Genomic DNA, 19,427 nt, shown 5'->3' with positions numbered 1-19,427 from the left:
ACTATCTCTTTCAGAAAATGTTCTTTTCTCACAGTGTCTGTTGAAATCCTAGCAGGTTTTGGTCAGAAATTTTCCATTTGAGACATTTTATCTCTATAAAAAAAAAAATCTAAATTTTCCCTGGAAAACAAAGCACATCCTTTCTGTAGGTGAAAAACTGCTTTTAGCTGGAAATCATAATTCTCAGCTTAAAAGTAGTTTTAATGGCAAACTTTCAAGAGAGCCTATTAACAGTGTCTAACTTGCTTTACAATGAAACCTGACCGATAGAACCAGACCACGTGCCACCGGGTGAGGATCCCATCTCTGGCTGTCACCCGCAGGGGCTGCTCAGGGCATGGGCGCAGCGGGTGTGCCGAGTCAGCCTTTCCTTGCCAGACCGCTGAGCCCTGGCAAACAGCAGGATCGTTGGAGGCTGTGCCCAGAGCGCTGCTGTTAACAGCAGCAAATAGCCCTTACCTTATCTGAGTCTTGGACATCGCCACCGCAGATGGTGGCAATGAGTACTGACGTCCTCCCCTGAAGCAGTTCACGTACCGTCCGAAACACTGCTCATCCTCCAACCTCTGCTACATAATGGATGAAGCAGAGGGCCAGTGAGTTGCTGTGGTTGTGGTGCAAGCCGTTTGCTGTAATGAACAGATGTTTCTTCTATAGCTGTGCCTGTGGCCAGTGGCAAAGGAGTGGTGCACCCAGGCTTGTCATGACCCCAGGTATGCCCAAAATGCTACTGGGCTCATTGCAGACGACTAGTCATATGCATGTGCTTCAGAGTAAGCCTTCCTGGTGCTGCCAGGAACAAGAAGTGCCTGCCCCACACACATCTTGGTCCTGACAGAGCTCTGTCTGAGTGGCTGGTCTGGTTGCACCGTCTTTAATTCCTACAGACTTTTCCTGTCCTAAACTAGCCCATGCAAAAATGGCTGAGGGCTGTGATGATGTGTAAGACTGTACCCATCCCTGCAGAGGAGCTCTCAAGGCGCAGAGGCCAAAGAACAGCGTGAAAGGAGACCCTGCCATTGCCTTTGCTGTGTCTCCCCTTGGAAGAAAGGACACCCACTGAGCAGCCTGGGCTACTGTTCCACACTACTAAAAATATTAATGCAGTGCCTAGCTGTCACAGTCCCCCGGTTCTGCTGCCTGAGAGAACAGTGGTGCCATCCCCAGGATACAGAGAAGACGCTTTCAGTCTGCAAAAGCAAAGAAAGAACTGCACACTGAAAGAAAATCCTGCTTTGTTTACAGGTTGCTTTTATTTACAAATATACTGAAGTGTAATCTCTCTCTTTTTTTTTTTTTCTGTTTTTGTTTAGAGTGTGTGTGCGCACTCGTGCACATGGGAAGGAGCATAATGTATGAGAAACTCATGTATCTTAGCTGCCAGGCAATGGTGGCAGAAAAAAAAATGCAGTGAAATGAAATTTAAAAACACTAATAAATAATTTAACAATGACAAGTAATTAAATAAAAAAAAAAAATCCGATCTACATACATTATGGTGGTTTGTTACCAACACAGAGGAAAAGGAGCAGAGAATCTATGGTGAAAGGCAGCTGGTTAAGTATGAGAGAGCATAGTCATATTTTTTACAAGTTAAACAAATTGTAACAGACAGCTACAAAATACTACATTTCGATAACATAAATACAGAATATATAAATATACAAGTAATACAGCCATACACAGCTAAAAAATAGGGTGTTCACTTAAAAACAGAGTTCCCAATGCAAAGTATCTGGCAGTCCCTTCACAGTCACTGCTGAGCAGAAACAGGGTGTGCAGAACCAAGGGGACCTGGGCTGCATCCTTGAGAAGGGCAAACAGTTGTCAGTTTATTCAGACAGGCCTCAAATGAACAAGACTGTGCTTAAATCCCACCAAAGCCAAAAGACTTCAGGTACCTGCCAAGAGGTAAGCAAGCGCCCAAGGACCCCCTAACCGGAGAGAATGGATGCCTGAAGCCCTGGCCACGCTGCTGTGGGTGCAGTGGCCAGCTGTCCCGTGTCACTGGGGCAAGGAGGGTGGGCTGGAGATGGACCTGCACACACAGGGAGCATCTGCATGATGTGGTTTAGGCATGGGATTGTGTAAAGCACTATCCTGAACACTTGAGACTTTGGGTACTGTGACTCCAGCTCCCATGGTTTTGATGTGCTTCAGTAGCCTCTCTGTCCTTTCACCGTTGTGACCAAGCTCCAGGCTTGTAAGAACCCTTCCCTTCCTCCTGGATTCTGCTGTTAATTTCTAGTGACTTTTGGGGACAACCAGAATTATTATGACACGGTTCAAAGAGGTGCTCTCGCAAACCCCAGCTTGCAGCATCCCTAGCAGCATCACAGAGCCGGGTTCCCTGGGGCGGTGGCTTGGGATATAATTCTGATCCTTAAGGAAACTGGAAGGGAGTCCTGAGCACAGTAGGAAGAGGTAAGTGGGTTCACATCATCCCTGGAAGGTTTGCCGGCATGAAGGACCTTCCCCATGCAATGACAGCGCAGCAAGGTGGCCAAGTTGCTGCTGACAGAGTAGCAATGACCCCTTCAAAGGACCTGGTAATACTCATCCAACTTGTGCGGGGTGGGTCTGAAAAGTCCACTCAGCAGCCATCCTGAGACTAACATGAGTCACATCTCAGGCATGGTTAGCAGCAACTGAGCCAAGTGATCTGGATTTTTTTGATGACAGAGTTTAAAGAAGGAAAGGAGATCAAAATGCCTAGGATGGTGTTTCAATCTTAGGGATTGCAACCACCATACTTGACTTACATCAATGTAATTGTCTTCCATGTTGTGACTGTGAAACACATTTACCACCAGCCTCTAACGACTTGTGATACAGGGTTTAATCCATAGTGCTGTGGTAAATGGGGGGGCTGAGAACAGCAATGTATGGTAGGAATCGTCCCCTCGACAGTCAGCCGTGCAGTGGAAACGTGCTGCTGCCCAGCCGAGAGCCCAGCAGCGGGATCAAGGACCGCACTGCTCAGTAACCATTTCTGAATGCTGGAAATCTCTGTGTGCCACCATTACAGATCTGGTAACTGCACAATAAAGACCTCTGAGGAAGCTACTACCTAGCATATTCATTCTGATCTCAGAGTCATCTTTTTTAAACATTACTGAGCAAACACTGAAACCTAATCAATCATCTTTTACTTAATTGCATCTTGTCACCACTTTAGCTTAACATGTATTCCTTGCTTAGCCAAAACAACAAGATTGAAACACCGTGAAGAGCTCACTTGACGCATTTATATTAGAGAGAGGTTAATTTCCTAGGGAAAATGATCACTGTAAGGTGCATGTAATAAACTGCTGTCATGACCTCTAGCCTTCAAGCTCCCATATGTGCAATCATTGTTTGTGGTTTCCGTGGAAGTGCCAGATGCTAAGAATTTTTGGCAAGAGTTTATCAATTTGACTCGGTGTAAGATATTACTGTGATATGGCCCATTAAGCATTTTACTTTCACCTGATTGGTGACATTCCCTTGACAATAGAAGAGTAAAGCAGAAATCAAAAAGGTCAGAGGTTGCTATATAATCTTTTACTGCAGGTCCCAGGTTAAAACCACAATGATCACACTCCAGTAGGGTAATTCATTCCACAAAAAAAGTGACATTTATTTTGCTTTAATGAACTTTGGCCTTTGCCAGATATAACGGGTCCACTGGAAATCATTGGCTATGCATTCCTTCCGTTGACCAGCAGCAACCCACAGTGGCATGGGAAATGTTACGCATGCCAGAGGGCTTGACTGTGTTGTGCACGTGGCACCAGAGATGGTAGAATATGGGGGAACAAACAGCTAAGGCATCATCATACAACACACCAAGGGAAGAGGAGATGGTATGTACAAGCAATGAAAAGGAAAAAAAAAAAAGGTGGCAAACAGTCATCCAAAAAATCAGCAAAAGATTATGGTTACTTCAGCTATAAACAGAATATCTGATTCTTTCCTTGGAAATGGATTGTTTTTTTCAACATCCAGCCCAGCAGCAGAGGTAGAGTTGGGACAAGGCAGTTCTCCAAACTGTAGGTCACATTATAGTTCTCATATAAGTCCCTGTAAACACTAAAAATGCCATTTTGATCCTGCCAGTAATGAGGGATGAAGCAAGGTTGTGCCTATGTGTAGAGTCTATAAACCCGGTATGCCTGAGATGGTGAAGATGCTTTTCTATGACTCTAAAGTAGCACAGCTGAAGGGTGGGGAGGAAAACTTGATGAATCCATTGAGATCGGTGGTGACAAATGTTTCTAATGTGCCATATGAAATCTGCTTGCTTTCTGCCCTGCAAGCAGTGAGGATCACCTGAGTTCTTTATAGATGTTTGCTATCATGCAGAGAGAAAGGAAATTGTTATTTATTTTGATACACAAGGAAAGGGAAAAATAACTGAACGGGATGGGTGAGAAAAGAAAATTCTTCCAATTTCAAAACATATGCAGGGGCTCACAACCTTCAACTGAAAATACACATCCCTGTCAGAAAGGGATGGACCCATCTCCCTAGGCATGGCAGCCTGCAGTTCGGGCTGCCATGGTGGAGGGAGGAGATGGGAACCTGCAGGGAGGGAAGCACCACCCTGGCATCCCCGCAGAGACATCAGCCCTTTCGCTCGCGAAGGGCTACGTGTGTCGCAGACAGCAGGTCTGCCACCGTGCAGCGGCGGGAAGGGCTTGCCTTGGGTCTGCATTTCGCTCTTCTGCACTGCACAGGCATAGTCTTCTCCCCTGGTGCTTTCCTCACCTCCACAGAGTGAAAATGCACACATTTATCTTGCAAATAAAACTTTGCTTTCTCAACAAACCTCTAACATGCTTGGTCCACATTTCCACACTGGGGGAGGAATGTGATCTTATTTTTTCTCTTGGACCTATCATCTGATCCTTACCATCCACTCCTCCGGGACACAAGGAAGACCTTTCTCCATCAGTGAAGGGGTGGGCAGCCATCCGCGGGGCTCCACAGCAGGACCCCCCTCTGCCAAGGCCGTGGTGCCCCCGGCATTCGGCAGGGTTGCTGTCTCCCCAGGTGCTGAGGCTATGGGGGCCCCGCTTTGGCCTGACCCCCCCTGCAACAGGAGTCCCAAAGCCCAGCACTTCTGCAGAAGGTGCTGAGCCCCACGGGAGACTGGGGCGCTGGCCTAGTACCAGTCCTCAGCCTGGAGGAGTTGGATTAACCAATGCTTTGGACTTGTTTTCGGCTATTATGGTCAATAAATTAAAGGTATTTATTTAAGAAAGTGCCTATCCTGCCAATCTTTCCCCATGAGCTCTATTTTGAACACACCCTATAATTACTGATATTACCCTGGCAAATTTTCCCCATGAAGTTTTCTCCACTAAGAGCCATGACCGTACTTGTCTGCCTCTCCACATTATAATTATCACCAGGCAATATTTATAACTATACTATTATTATTTATGATATTTTATGCCCTACAAAAACCTATATGACATATGCTCAAACTTCAGCATCTGAGACATTCAGACTTCAGCTGGGACATTGCCTTCAATTTCTGTACTTGTTCTTCTTACATTTGCACTAATAGGTTAGTTGGAGTATTTATTGTAAATACAGGAGTCCTGCCAGTGTGAAACCTGCAGGACTTGGATTAGACTCCAGCTCAATGTACCTAAACCTCCCATTGCGACCTCTCTCATTCTTTTTATTCCCCAGTTGGTGCACATTTCAGGACTTCTGATGGTTCAGGCTAGAACTGTATATCATAGATTCTTGCTGAGGCGAGATAATTAACTAAAGGAGTGCTTAATTATTCCAGATGGACAATGGAGCGCAGCACATTTATGCCTCATGCAAAACATAAATAAACAGAACAGAATGAACAACACATGTTTGCCAATCATGGTCTAGACTTGAAATTTGGCACTGCAATACTTACAAACAAATGTAAATATTTTATTCTCACACTTCAAAAAAAATTAAAACTCTGTCTTGTAAGCACCTTTAGTTTTAATTATTTAAGATCAATACTAACCTAAATGCCTCTGTCCCTAACATGCATCTCCTCTCCAGGGTCATAGACCTTTCTTATTATGAAATCACTGGCTTTCTCCACAAATATTACTGTTAACCAGTTTCCTCAGTATCATATGCATAAGGGCTATAAACTAATGAGCAGATCTAGGTTATGTAGAAAAAGTGTAGAAAGGAAACAATGTTGAACGTCACATTTACATTAACTTCTCACAGTTCAAATGGCAATTTATCCACAACATAGTATGAATCATGCAGTAAGAAAAGGGAGGAATCTCCAGTTTCTTTGATTTATTTGTCATATGGTCGACTGATGTCAGTATCAGTGGCTTTAAAAAAAAAAAGTTTAAACATCCAAAAGAAAGGAAAAGAGAAAGGAGGAAAAGGTCTAGCTTTCCACAAAATCCATTTCCTTTACAACGATGAGCTCAAACCAAACCAAACCAAAGGCTGCTGACGAGCAGGGTCTTCTGTTCCTTCCGTGCTTGTCTCGTGGTCTGGTGCAAGCTGGGAATCAAGGGTATGGGACTGGTGGGTGTATTTTGTTTATATATATATATATATGTATGTATGTAGGTAGGTAGGTATTAATATATATATACATACATACACATATATGCACACAGATACAGTCTTCCTAAAAAGGCTCTTTGCAGTCCAGAGGCAGCAGGAGTCACTGTGAAGGAAGAGCTGGGCAACATATGGCTGTAGAGTCTGCACTGGAAAAAGTCACTGGCTAAATATACGCCGGCTGTTTGTTTTCTTTTATTTTCATGAGGCGAAATACGAGCTCTGCATAGAGTACAGCCTGTCAATGGGGTTTCCTACTCTAGCCTGCATGGAGTTAACTTCGGAAGAGGCAAGAAAACAGTCGCTCAAGCTAGTTAAAGAGGTATCACTGTCGATATCATGAAAAATGGAGTCGTTTCCTGCAAATGAAACGTATATGTTAAGCTGGATTCTGTGCAGCCGGAGGAGGACACAGTACACACGGATGCTCATATGTTGTGCGCTGCAGCAAAAGGGAATGCTCCTGGTTTTGTCTTTACACGTTAACATAATTTTGCTCTAAGGGTCTGACCTACAACAAGGAAGGCTAGCAACCAATTGACAGAGTTCAGCTGGCAGCAGTGCCACTCAAATCTGCCAGGATTTAATTTATACTTCAGTCAGCAGCACAAAAGAGAGTCTTGGCTGATGACAGGAGCAAATGGTGCCGGGGAGGAGCAGGTCCCCAGCTCTCTGTGAGCTGGGATCCGGCATTTGCGGGGGCACCGGGGCCGCTGAGGAAGGTGGGACCAGACATTGAGTGCCTGCGACAGGGAAAAGTGGTCTGAGAGCCATAACCAGTAATGGTCTTCCTTTACACACAAGGTAAAAGACAGATCTATGAATGCGACAGGACCCAGGAGGAGACCCAGCTTCCCTGGCCTCAAGTTGTAAATATGCTTTCACTTCAGAAAACTCCACTCTTTTGGGGTTGGTTTGGAACAGCACCTTTTATTTCCCTTAGCAACCAAGATTTCAGCTTACTTCAACTCCTAAGGTACCAGAAAGAGCGCTAGCTCAAGTCCTGTGAGCACTAAGAAAGTGTTAGTCTGGCTCTTTTTCCTCATGCACTCATTTGAAACGGCTTTGTGCTATCTCCTGTACTTGTTTTGGAGCACAGAACCTGCCTCTCAAGGAGTTTTGCTTAGAAAGCCAAGCAAATTGTTAGCAACAAAATCACAAGCCACCTAATGCTCATTGGCACTTCAGATGTCCTCAGCTCCTTACAGGATTTACCAAAATGCCTGGTGTGTACCATGGACTTGTCTCAGTGGGAAAAGTAATAACACAGACCCAAAGCAGATTTCTTGTTGGCCTGTGCATGCCGTGCTCATGAAAGTGATATGCACGTGGACCTCTACAATGAAGTGCTCCTGGTCAGCAGAAACAAATCTGACATAACAGGCCCTTGTGGGCTACAGCAAGGCCAATAATCACAGTCTGAGAAGTCCTCTTAGGTTTTATTTAAATGCCACACTGCAATTGTCCAGAATCAATTATTAGGCATTTAATGCTTGTGATGTGTTTGATGTACCTATCCACTTGATGGTGTGTGGTCAGGAAATCATGAAAGCAAACCATCATCTTGATTTTGGGCAGAGAATAAAATTACGCAGGAGAATTGTCCTGTGGTGACACATCTCTCAGTAGCTCAAGAACTGTTCTTTAACAAATCCATGCATCCAATCTGAGGGATCTTACAGGGGTGGTTATTCATTTTGGAATGAATTGATTACTTCTCTTTATTGAAGGCACTTTTTTCCCAAAGCTTCTAAGAAAAAGGAAAAACTTGTGAGGGAGCTACAATTTGGTACTATTTATTTTTCAATGTCTTGGATAGTGGTTTAAAAAAGTGGAGCTGGAGAGGTGATGTTGCTTGGTTTATCATTTATCAAAATTATACTGTGAAATATTTCTGAAGAGTGTCCGGAGCCTGGGAGGAGCTCTCTTCTACCCCCCTTATGTGTACATGAAGATATACAGACAAAACTGACTAGTACAAATTCCCTGGTACAAATCCCAGAAAAAAAACATAAAAGCAAGTAACTCTACTGAACCTGTGGTGTGTGAACCAGCATAGGAACCCTGCTATTTCTGATGCGGCAGAATGATGCATGCCTTACCATAAGGGTTCATGTGGTCGCCTGGCATTTGTGGAGGGGTAAGACCCTGCTGAAATGGGTCTGTGCCATAACTGCTTTGATCCATTGCTACAATCTGCTGCTGTGGTGGTGCAAGTGGCGTGTAAGATGTCATCATCCCTTCCATTCGGTTGGACATTACTTCTGCAAAGCAAACAGGAGAGCACAGTCACTGCTTAGGAACAAAGAGGCAGCAGACAGTAGCATCAGTGGCAATACTGAACCCGAGCACAGAGTGAACGCAGCTAGGTGTGTCTTGTCAACCAGAGGAGCCTTCTAAATTTTGCCTGAGTACATCCCTGAGCAGTAACTTGAACAACTTGTAGTTTCTGACTAGATCATTTCTGGAGCTCCTGGGTGCTGGACCGTATCTTCCCAAAGCCCATCCTGTATGTGACGTTGCCCTATTATTCTCTAACTTCTGTTGGTACCAGTTTTTCTGGCTCTGCATAAAGAGGAAGATTTGAGGCTGCAAGGCCTTGGGAGTTGGAGAACCTCAAGAGCATCCACAGAGCAGAAGGGCAAGCCCTGGTGCCTCTGCACAGCTCCTGCCCCAGGGTGCAGCCAGCTGCCAGGGCACAGGAGGGGCTCCCTGTGCCTTGGCTGTGGCAGCAACGCTGATGCCCTTGCAAGGACTCTGCAGATGCCCAGCTGAGCATGGCCCGCCTTTCTTCAGGAGAAAACAAACTAGAGGATCTACCTAGAGTGAGCCTCCTGGAGACTTCCTCCAGTGAAAGCTCCTCGCTACTGCACATTTCTTCTAGAAAGGCGGTAACAGCTTCTGTGTCAGCACCTCCAGGGTCTGGCCCCATGGGAGAGCTCTGGGGTAACCTGGGGTGGGCACTCAGACACAGCATCTCTGTGTGTTTCCACTGATGATGGCACACATTATCCACAGACTTGTGCATGCCCTGTATGGCTGTACTTCAGACATTATGGGGGAATGGGACTTCAAGAAACCTTGCAGATTCTTTTCCCTTGCTTTGCCTTCATCACAAATCCCCTACCTTGCCCTAGTCGCTGTGAGTTTTGTTGCTCCTGCTGCTGCTGATGCCTTCGTGCTAGTTTTTTCATCTGAATAAAAGAGGAAGAACAGAACAATGTCACAGCTCTGAATACAACAATTTTGTTTCCTTACAAAACTCTCTGCAAACATCGAATCAATTAATACAGAACATTTATATTCACACACACACCACTGTGGGTTCCGTTTCATTTCTAAGCTTAAACATTTCAGTTTCCAGTTCATATTTGCATGCAAAATTTACTCCCAACCTCATGTTGCTTTGAGCACATGAACTTAAATGTCTGTGTTTGAAAGCTGCCTTTCTTGTATGGATGTAGACAGCAGTGCACGCAAAATACATACAGTTCAGTCCCTGGGACCTCCGGTATGTACTACATCTAGGGGAGGGGAAATCTGTGTTGGAGGACAATTTGTGTTTTACTTTTGAGAACTTGACAAACAACTTACCTTTGCTCTTTGGTTTTGAAACCAGACCTGGACAACTCGCACACTGAGTCCTGTTTCAGCTGCCAGTGTTTCTCTGACCTACAGGAGGGAATGTTTAATGATGTAATTTTTTAATATTTTTTAAAAAAACTAATCAGTTATGTTAGGAGGAATATGCCTGTACTTACAATAAAAACTGCAGGTACAGAATTACTTTTTAAAATTCCTCATATTTTTGCATAGTTTGTTCAAGTTCTGCCCTTCATGTCGCTACCAGTTTCATAAGTACTGAACAAATAGTCTGAGCTATGTAGAATAACACTAAGTCATTTCATGATTTTTATTTTACCCATAAAACAGTTCTGTGCAAAAAGATATAAATTTGGCTGTGAACAATTTTCATATTCTTGAGGTACAATTTCATACTTTAAAATGGCAAAAAGGCACATTGCACTTTCCCAAAAGACGTACTTTGTGCGTCAGCAGGAGAATGTAACTTTTTGCAAAAATGACAGTTTTCAGAATGCAACTCCATTTTTTTCCAGTCAAACTTAGGAGGAAACAGTTACCTGGGTTGCTTTTCACAAAGATTTGATTTTCACCAGCTTCACCAGTGAAGCAATACATTATACCTTTCCCTAGCGGCTATAAACAAGATCAACAGCAAGGTTAAGTTTCATAAAAAAGCAAGACTGGAAGGACAAGTAGTGTGACCAATGCTGAGCACTCATCTCGCTGGACAGTGACTCCCTCTGCGGTGGGAAGGAGAAGGGCAAATGCCACTTGTTTACCTGGGCTCTGATAGTCAAGGCCTACTTCATGTTTGTAAGAACCAAATATTGTTGTTCAGCAGGAATCAGGCACGGCGCTGCTCTGCATGCCGTGGGTGAATATCCAGAAATAACGATGAGCTGGTTGGTCCTAAGCTGCTGATGGCTCCAGGCTGAGATGGTATCTGGGTAAGCATCGCCATATGCTGGCCTGGTCTCTGTGTTCACCCCAAGGCGCCTGCTGCTGTACCGGGAAGGGGTAGGGGGCTATCTGACCCTGTCACCCCCCGTGACCTGCTGTCAGAGCTGACTTCAGCTCCCCAGTGAAGCACCTACCTTCCTACAGGGCTTGGAAGACACTTCAAAGGATGCTTTGAATGCTCGTCTCTGCTGCGTAGTAAGTATTGTCCTTGGTCGTTTAGGTCTTCTTGGGTCCTTCCCATCATCACTTCCTTTTCCTTGGGTTACTTGTCCTTTGGTGGGCTTAACGTCTCCATCTTCATCATCACTTTTAACTGGTGAAAAATAAACAGGATATAAAATTGTACTTGTTCCACCAAGATAACAGGGTGTTTGAGAACTGCTCTTCAGCTGCCAAACTGGTCAGCAGGTTCAACTATTACCCCATGTTTATCTGAATATCTAAAGCAACTGTGGGCAGGAAGAGACTATCTTAGATTTGCATGCACTGCCTAAATCAAATGCCACAAAAGCATAAAAGTGTGTTTAATTTTTAATTGAGGGCATGGGACTGATCAAGGGATGGAAATTCGGAATATGCTTCAATACTTCCAGGAATCAGGCACAAAGAGACTTTGTGCCTTTCTGGCTTCGTTTGGTCCCCTGTGTGCTCACCTGCTGCAACCACACCAACTGATACACAGCTTTCCCTTCACAGCAGAGCCGCTTCTTCTCCCAAAGCATTAGTTGCAGAGAGGTACTACTGCCCACACCGCTATGGCAGCAAAACAGTGTAAACGCAAATATCACAAAAATACCTCAAAGTCTGTTTAGCTAAATATAGTGTAGATTCCAGTTATTGTTCTGAATATTTTGAAGCTCTAGAGATAATATAAACTTTGCCATCTCATTTCTGTATCCCACAGAAAATAGCAGCATTCTTTCCTTGTGTATTACAATGTGTCTATATGTGTATGCACGAATTTTTCTTTCTTGGTAAATACATACAATATGTACATGCTCGTGTAGACCAAACATATTATTTGTATTTTCTATAGTTAAATTCTGAATAGTCGTACAATCTATTACGTGTGTTACTATATTGTACTGGGAAATCTCAATTGCAGTGGCAAAGGTTGAAGTGCAAATTTTGTTGTGAAAAACAACTTTTCAACTCAGCATATTTTATTTCACCAGACTACTGATTATTCTTCCAGAAAACTTTAATGTACTATTACAGGGACTTCAACATGAAAAAACACACTGCAATTTTTATATACTCAAAGATTACATTTGGGGAATTAACAAGTTAGACTTTAATTCATTTTAGGGTCTGATTATTATACACCTAGCAATCTAATCACCTTTTACTTTAATAAGCATCTTTTGCCTAATGATTAAAGAGAAGTTCAGTCATTTTAATAACCATGACATTATTAACTTTCCAGCATGCCTTTTCTAAGGAAAGGTTTGTGAGGATTAATATTGCTCACTGGAGAGTTACTTTCGTGTCCAGTGGATAAATATTTGATTGGAGAAGGACACATTCTCAGCCAGGGCTATGTGAAATCATTTGCTCTCACACAGGCATCTGGGAGAGCTGTGTTTTCAATGTATTAGACAATGGGAGACAAAACATCCCATTTAATTTGTCAACTTGTTTTTCAGGTTTGGGTTTGGCTAACAGAGAATAATGAGGAAAAAAAAGCATCTCCAGGAGTAAGAAACTACGCCTTGTGCCAAGGGGAAATAAAATTGAAACCAAGGTTGTTTTGTGCCACTGTGGTAGCTTACTGCTGATCACAAAATAGAAAATCTGGTCCTGAAGGAGAGCCCACCCGTGCCCAAAGCAGATCTCAAACACAGCCGGCTGGCAAACAGCAGCCACCAGTGCCGGCGCAGTGAGTAAGGAAGGCAGGGGAGGAGGATCCCCATGCCCATCGCTGCAGCATGGGGACAGCCCTGCACATGCAGCTTTTCAAAGGGGGTTTGTCTGGGCACAGACAGGAGGACAGTAGGATGCTGAAGTCAGCGATGAGAATGACATGCTGAAGGGCAAGTAGGAAACTCACACGCCTCAGGCAAATTCACAAAGAGCCCAAACCCTGTGACATGAGATTTACAGAGCAGAGCACTCAAGGTCCTGCAAATACAGTATGGCAGTAAATAACATGCTGCTCCAAGAAAGGCCCCAGTCCCGCACGTCCTGCCGAGTCAGCAGTGACCTTTGTCTTGCAGCATTCCTGACATGAAAATATAAATTTCAGCAATGTGGAGAATATGGCTCTCAGATTAGAGATTAAGGATAATTACTGCTCCTAGCTAAATTGGAATAATGCATTTTCCCATAAACCAGAAGCAAACATTCATGTCATTTGTACGCTTAATGGAACGGTAATTGTTGATTTTCTTAGACTTTTTCCTGGGAAACGAGTGCGCAATTATGATGGCTGGCAGCAATTCGTGTACACGTTGTCTCTAGTCTTGGGATCAGCCAGGGCACATCAGCAGCAGGAGGTTTCCAGTGTCCTTGAGTGTATACAGCACAGGAAGGAGGCATCCCGTCTCTCCTGGAACTGCCTGTGAGCCTGAAAGCCAGTCCTCACTGTAACCACCACTCAGTCCCCTGGGTTTTGGACTGGAGAACCCAAATCTAGTGTGTGAACTATTTGTCCTGTTCAGTACTGTGTTCCCAGCCCTGGACAGACAGCCTCACTTTGCATGCCTCGCTTCTGTACTCTATGTAGCATACAAACCATAGTGCAGCTATCCTTAGGTCAATACGTAGATGATCTCCTAGGCTGACTCGTGGATGGGGCTCAGACACAAAACCAGCAGGTAGACAACAGCGATGATCAGAAACTAGAGCCTTAGTAGCACAGAAGAGACGTACTGCCAGGGAGAAGTTGGGATGGAAGTCAGGAGAGCCAAGCATTGTATCTGGCTTGAAAGCACCCAGAGACAGACTCCCCTAAACTCCTCTTTCAAGTTATTGCTTTTTCTTTTCCTTTTTGTGTGAGCCCCCTTGCCTGCCTTGACAGGAGTGGATACGCAGGCAGCCTCGCCAAGCGGGCAGCTGCCCTGGCTTCCTGCACTGTACATGCTATTGCTGCAGCACAAACCCGCTTCTTGGTCCAGATTCTCCTCAGTACTTCTGTGTTGTACTTGTAGTTTTTCTTAAAGTTACCATTTGTGATTGGCAGAGAGAATACTCTCAAAAATCATATTACTACTTTGCCCATTTTGCCTAGATCAGTACTGAAAGTGCATGCACAGAAGATGCCCTGAAAAATATGTTAAGTGGATGGAAGAATGCCTGTGGAAAACAGCACACTTTGAATGAGGCCTCAAGTAACTGAAGTCAGTCTGATTCCCATTTTCTGATCTTACAGAAAAATACTTTGACAAAAACAAAAAGTTTTTGTCCTTTACTAAGTAGCAAGTTAAGGAAGGGAGTCAAGTTAGGGAGAACTGACTGCAAGTAGGGATTTTTTTTAGCTGTGCTTGCTAATTTGCATGGATGACGTGCATAGAGATAAAGTAGATGTGAAAATGGATATACTTTTCTATAAGAAAGCTCTACAAACCCTTGCGGCTTTTCCAGTCGGAGCGGGTGTGGGAAAAGCTCACCTGAGTCTGAGTCGTCTGGGCTGACCGAGCTCAACAAGTCTTTCTCTTTTTCATAGTCACTTTTGCAGAGCAACTGCCCTTCCTTAAGAACAAATTCGTCCCCTTTCCTCAGCTGTCGTTCACAAACGCAGCAGCAGAAGCAGCTTAAGTGGTAAACACACTCCAGGGCTCTCATCACGAATTCTGTTGGGGCGATCTTTTCCATGCAGCCACTGCACTTAGCAGCAAACAGCCTGTAAGAAAGAGAGGCAGTAAAGCCAAAGGGAATGTCAGATCATACACTGTGTGAATTTAAATACAGCAAATTCTTTAATTTAACTACAGATCAGCTTGGCTCACGCTTTTGCACACTGCGAGACTTGCATCCTTAGTCTTGGAAACATCACAGGCATGCAATTTATTCAAATCTCAATCCCTTTGGTCTAGAGATTCCCAAATCACCTTTGCTGGATAAAAAAATACTAAGATTTGTCCTTATCTCACTGTTTTGTTCCTCTTCAAAATGAGAAACAAAAAGGAGCTCTCAGAGTTTGCATAACTTGTTCAAAACCAAATTTATTTTAATTCACCATTTAGAGGAAGGGCCAATTCACGCTTTGTTTTATACAGGCACTCTGGTTTCAGCACTTAAACCCTATTCTGAATAGATTTCATTAGTTTCCATTTTTGGTACTGTCTGTCTCTGAGGAGGCTGATAAATGAACACAGAAACAAGCATGAAAACTTAGAGCTATTGCTGGGGAGAAGACAACACGCACACACACGCAATCGCACACATGCAATTGATAGAGAGAGGAGTGAAATAACATGGCTTTTCTTTGGATGTTGAGTTATTCCAGAACAACCTGTCTCTGAAGGGAGTACTGTGCATTTTAAATGGTGTGAAACATCCTTTGGCAGAGATAGGCAGTGATACAATCTGCTAAATTACCACTATAATCACAGGCTCTAGAATATACACTGTATTCCAGACTAGTTCTTATTAAACCTTTATAAACCCCCTCTTTCATCCATCATTAATTTTCTAAGATAAAGTTGGAACGATTTAGATTAATTTTATTTTGCTTTTCTAATGGCAACTGGGAATCTCCCTAAGTGAGCTTTTAGGAAGAGGGCTGCTTCAAATAAAGATGAATAGCTAAGTTACATCCCTGTGTCACACAGTGGGCTTGGTGATTTGAAATTCAGTGTCTTTTATGACAATACATCAAAGTGCAAGGTGCATTAACATTTACATTTCGGCAATGAAAATTAACACAACTGCACCCATGTGTTCACAGGGAAAAAAAGGAGATTCTGCCTTTTAGGATGAGGTACGCTGATTTTTTTTTTTTTCCCACCCCCCGAAATTACCATCTTTTATAAAAAAAGGTGATTAACTTCAATTTTAGAGGCACAGGCTGTGGTAGTTACTGATTCCTCCAAAGCGTCCATTTTGTCTGAGCTGAGAAGTACAGCAAAATGGCAGTCACTAGCTCCTCAGCAAGCTGATGGAGTCACAGAATGGGCAGAGGGAAAAGAACATGTAAATGCATTTGCATACGGTATCCAAAGAAAGGCTGAGTGCCCAGAACTTGTGGGTTTTCCCCATCTGTATCTTTCCATCTAATAGAAGAGATCTACATTATTAACCTTGCTGGCTCGGTGCGTACCTTTGCACGACCACAGCCACAAGGTAACAGCTGTGCATCGTACAAGCCATGCAAGGTGGGCCGAGTGGCTCTCTTTTGGGTACGTAATGAATTAAATCTATTAAGGGGAAACTGATGCCACGCAGGACCCACGGGCAATACTAGTAAACGGGCCATCTTATTTCATACAGCCTATCGGGTTTGTCTGCAAGGTTTTTCTTACAATGCTTTAGCTAGCAAATTCCTAAGCAGGAAGTATTTTTATCTAAACGCAGTAACGTATCTGAAAGGATTAAAACACAAAGGGAAAAAAACGAGCAAACAGCTTTCACGCACTTAAAAAAGTTCTTTAACTGCTTAAACGTATTTGACTCAGCTTAATTAGGCTTGTCTCTTTTGCCTGAAGACTGTTGTTATGATGGCGCGCACTTAAAGACTCCGAAGATGAGCAGGTCTGGCGCGAAGGCATCCGGCTCCCCTGACCGGCATCGGCCCACTCGTGCCACCGCGACAGGTAACCTGCGCACGCTTCGGCAAACCTCGGGCCGAGGCTGTGGGGAGGGAGCGGACGGCGCGGCCCCGACGTGCGGTACCCGCTCCGGGGGCCGCGGGGGCCACGGCCCGGCCGGGAGAAGCGGCCGCCGCGGCTGCCGATCCCGCAGCCTCCGGCCGCCTGCCTTCGCCCGCAGCCTCCGGCTGCCTGCCTTCGCCCGCCTTTCAAACCGGGGCTGCTGCTCCGAGAAACCCCCAAGAAGAACCTTCAGGAAGCGACGGCGGTCCGGCCGCCGCGGGCAGGGCGGCCTCCCCGACTGCCTGCGCCAGGCCGCGGGGACGGTAAAAGCCCCGCGCCGCGGCCGCGCTCTCCCGACGGGACGGCCGCGCCGCCGGCTCTCCTCCCGGACGGCCCCCGGCAGCCGCCCTCGGCCGCCGGGCTCCCGCAGCCGCCGAGGGCGGGAGGGCCCCGCTCCTTCCCCGCCGGGGCGGGAGCCGGCGGCCGCGGCCCGCGCAGCGGGTCCCGCTCAACGCGGCCGGCGGGGCAGAAGGGACCGACCGGGCGGGCAGGCAGCGGGTTCCCACCTCCCCTCCCCAGCGGGCAGAGAACGGGGCGGGGGGGGCCGAACCTTCCCGGGGAGGCGGCAGCTGCCGCGGGGAGCCGGTGCGGGGCCCGAAGGCGGCGGGCCTGGCGCTGCGGTGAGGGGCGCTGCGGTGAGGGGCGCTGCGGTGAGGGGCGCTGCGGTGAGGGGCGCTGCGGTGAGGGGCGCTGCGGTGAGGGGCGCTGCGGTGAGGGGCGCAGCGCCCGGGCCGAGGCTGCGCCCGCCTCCCCCGTCCTTCCAGGCAAACCACGAACTATGCCACCGTCCAGGGAAGGCGGACACACAGATGGGACACGGTTTACAGATAATTCTAAGTAGGAAAGCATACACACACGCCCCCCCCCCCCCCCCTTCCTGCTAACTGGGACATAAAAATCATCTCCTTTCCTCTTAGCCTTGTGCTATGGAGTATGATGGTGACCTGAGTAGCACCTTCACTGTCATACTGCTTTACTGTTTGTTGGTTTTGTGTTTTTTTTTCTTTTTCTTCAAATAAAAGATGTCTAACACATAAATAGAAAATATTTTGTATTACTTGTTGGCAGTTGACTATTGCCAGAAAGGTGGTGCTTTCACAGCAATGTTTCCGAAGGCAGCCTTTTAGTTGCAACGGATTACATTGTCGTCGACGTAGTGTTAACTCATTCAAATTAACATTAAATTGGCCTGACAATACTGCACGGACTCCATACCTTTCATTTGTCTGTTGTCAAGGTAAGAAAATTCCATACTCTGCACTTGGGTACTCTCTGCATTATAACATGCACTCAACACAAATACACACACGCATACTGCGCCGTGTTGGATTTAATTCTGAGATTATAAAATCTTGTTAAATCTATCTTATAAAGTGTTTATAGGTATTTTTTCAGCTTCCAGAGAGTAACCCAAGGTTATGCACTTTTTTTGCACAAGGCAATCTCACAACAGGAAACTAATCTTGACAAATGACCAGACTTTGATATCTGTGATCTAAAACACTGCTCATTAGACTGTTCATTTTATAAACGAATGGTAATAAACCTGTTGAGAAGTGTAGGATAGCAGGAATACTTTACAGATCACCCCTTTACAGGTTTCAATCAAAGCCATAAATTTGAAGGGGAGCATGCAGATATTCTGTGCTGAGACAAAGACTCTGTCCCACACCAACCACATTTAAAGAAATATTTCTTTTGCTTTCTATACATTTTACAAATAATTTGCATAACTCTGACTTTTTACCCCCATGGCTGATTATCTCCAGCTCTCTTAAGTTAATGTCAAACCTCAAAATCCTTGGACTTGTTAAAGTATGTGGAGAGTGGAAATCAAATGCCTTTATTAGAAGCCCCAGGAAATCTCCGACTCCTAAGCACAACGAAAACATTCCAAAGAAAATTGTTCAAAGAGGACAAAGGAGAACAGCAGAACAAGAAAACCTTGTTTTGAATCAACGATTGCAAGAGTTTTATAAATAAATTCTGTTGCCTGGACAATTTTGAAAGACAACTCAATAGGTTTAGGAGTTTTTAAGTGTGTTTGCCTCTACGCCTGAAACACTTGGGGGATTCAGCTGAGCTAAAGCTTGGAACAATGGCCTGTCTGTCCATCTGAGTATCTGTAATAATCGCTGCGAAGCAACTTTACAGTACTAGATAGTCAAAAAATCTTCACCAGCCAAAACTGGGTGAACCTAACAAATTAATTTTGCATATATATTAGGGGCAATGAAAACACTAAGACATGTGGTCCTGTCTTTAAACAGTAGATGCAAATGTTCACCAGCGGAAGAGGCCATAAAGATTTTATTTGTTAGGATATCCCTGTGAAGTCAGGCTGAATCAGTAATCCTTAGAAACAACCACAGTTACATGATCCATTGTGCCTTCCTGCATGGGCACAACCATCTGGTGTTTAATACGTACTACTGATTTATTATCTCTCGCGTAGTTATCTTGCAGTAAGTTTGACCCTGCTATGCTCCTGAGAATCACGGT

The 19,427-nt window shown here is 45.0% G+C and overlaps 1 protein-coding gene across 4 annotated transcripts in view; it reads right to left on the bottom strand.

Annotated features, from left to right (window-relative positions):
• Window positions 1–1,246: 1,246 nt before the first annotated feature.
• Window positions 1,247–19,427, bottom strand: part of LMX1B (LIM homeobox transcription factor 1 beta) — a 108,526-nt gene continuing 90,345 nt past the window's right edge. For 2 of the 4 annotated variants that reach the window (XM_075055149.1, XM_075055152.1), the window contains 6 exons: window positions 14,724–14,956; window positions 11,250–11,428; window positions 10,165–10,242; window positions 9,698–9,764; window positions 8,673–8,834; window positions 1,247–6,929 (listed from right to left, as the gene is read on the bottom strand). In XM_075055149.1, coding sequence (XP_074911250.1) covers window positions 6,772–6,929; window positions 8,673–8,834; window positions 9,698–9,764; window positions 10,165–10,242; window positions 11,250–11,428; window positions 14,724–14,956 — 877 coding nt within the window. In that variant the 3' untranslated portion in view covers window positions 1,247–6,771. Of the gene's footprint in view, window positions 6,930–8,251; window positions 8,321–8,672; window positions 8,835–9,697; window positions 9,765–10,164; window positions 10,243–11,249; window positions 11,429–14,723; window positions 14,957–19,427 lie in introns of those variants that run through there. The other 2 variants (XM_075055150.1, XM_075055151.1) reach the window with 2 other exon arrangements.

Source organism: Buteo buteo, chromosome 23 (genome assembly GCF_964188355.1).
Source record: "Buteo buteo chromosome 23, bButBut1.hap1.1, whole genome shotgun sequence".
In the NCBI taxonomy this organism is placed as follows: Eukaryota; Metazoa; Chordata; class Aves; order Accipitriformes; family Accipitridae; genus Buteo; species Buteo buteo.
This window is presented reverse-complemented; position numbering and strand designations above follow the sequence as displayed.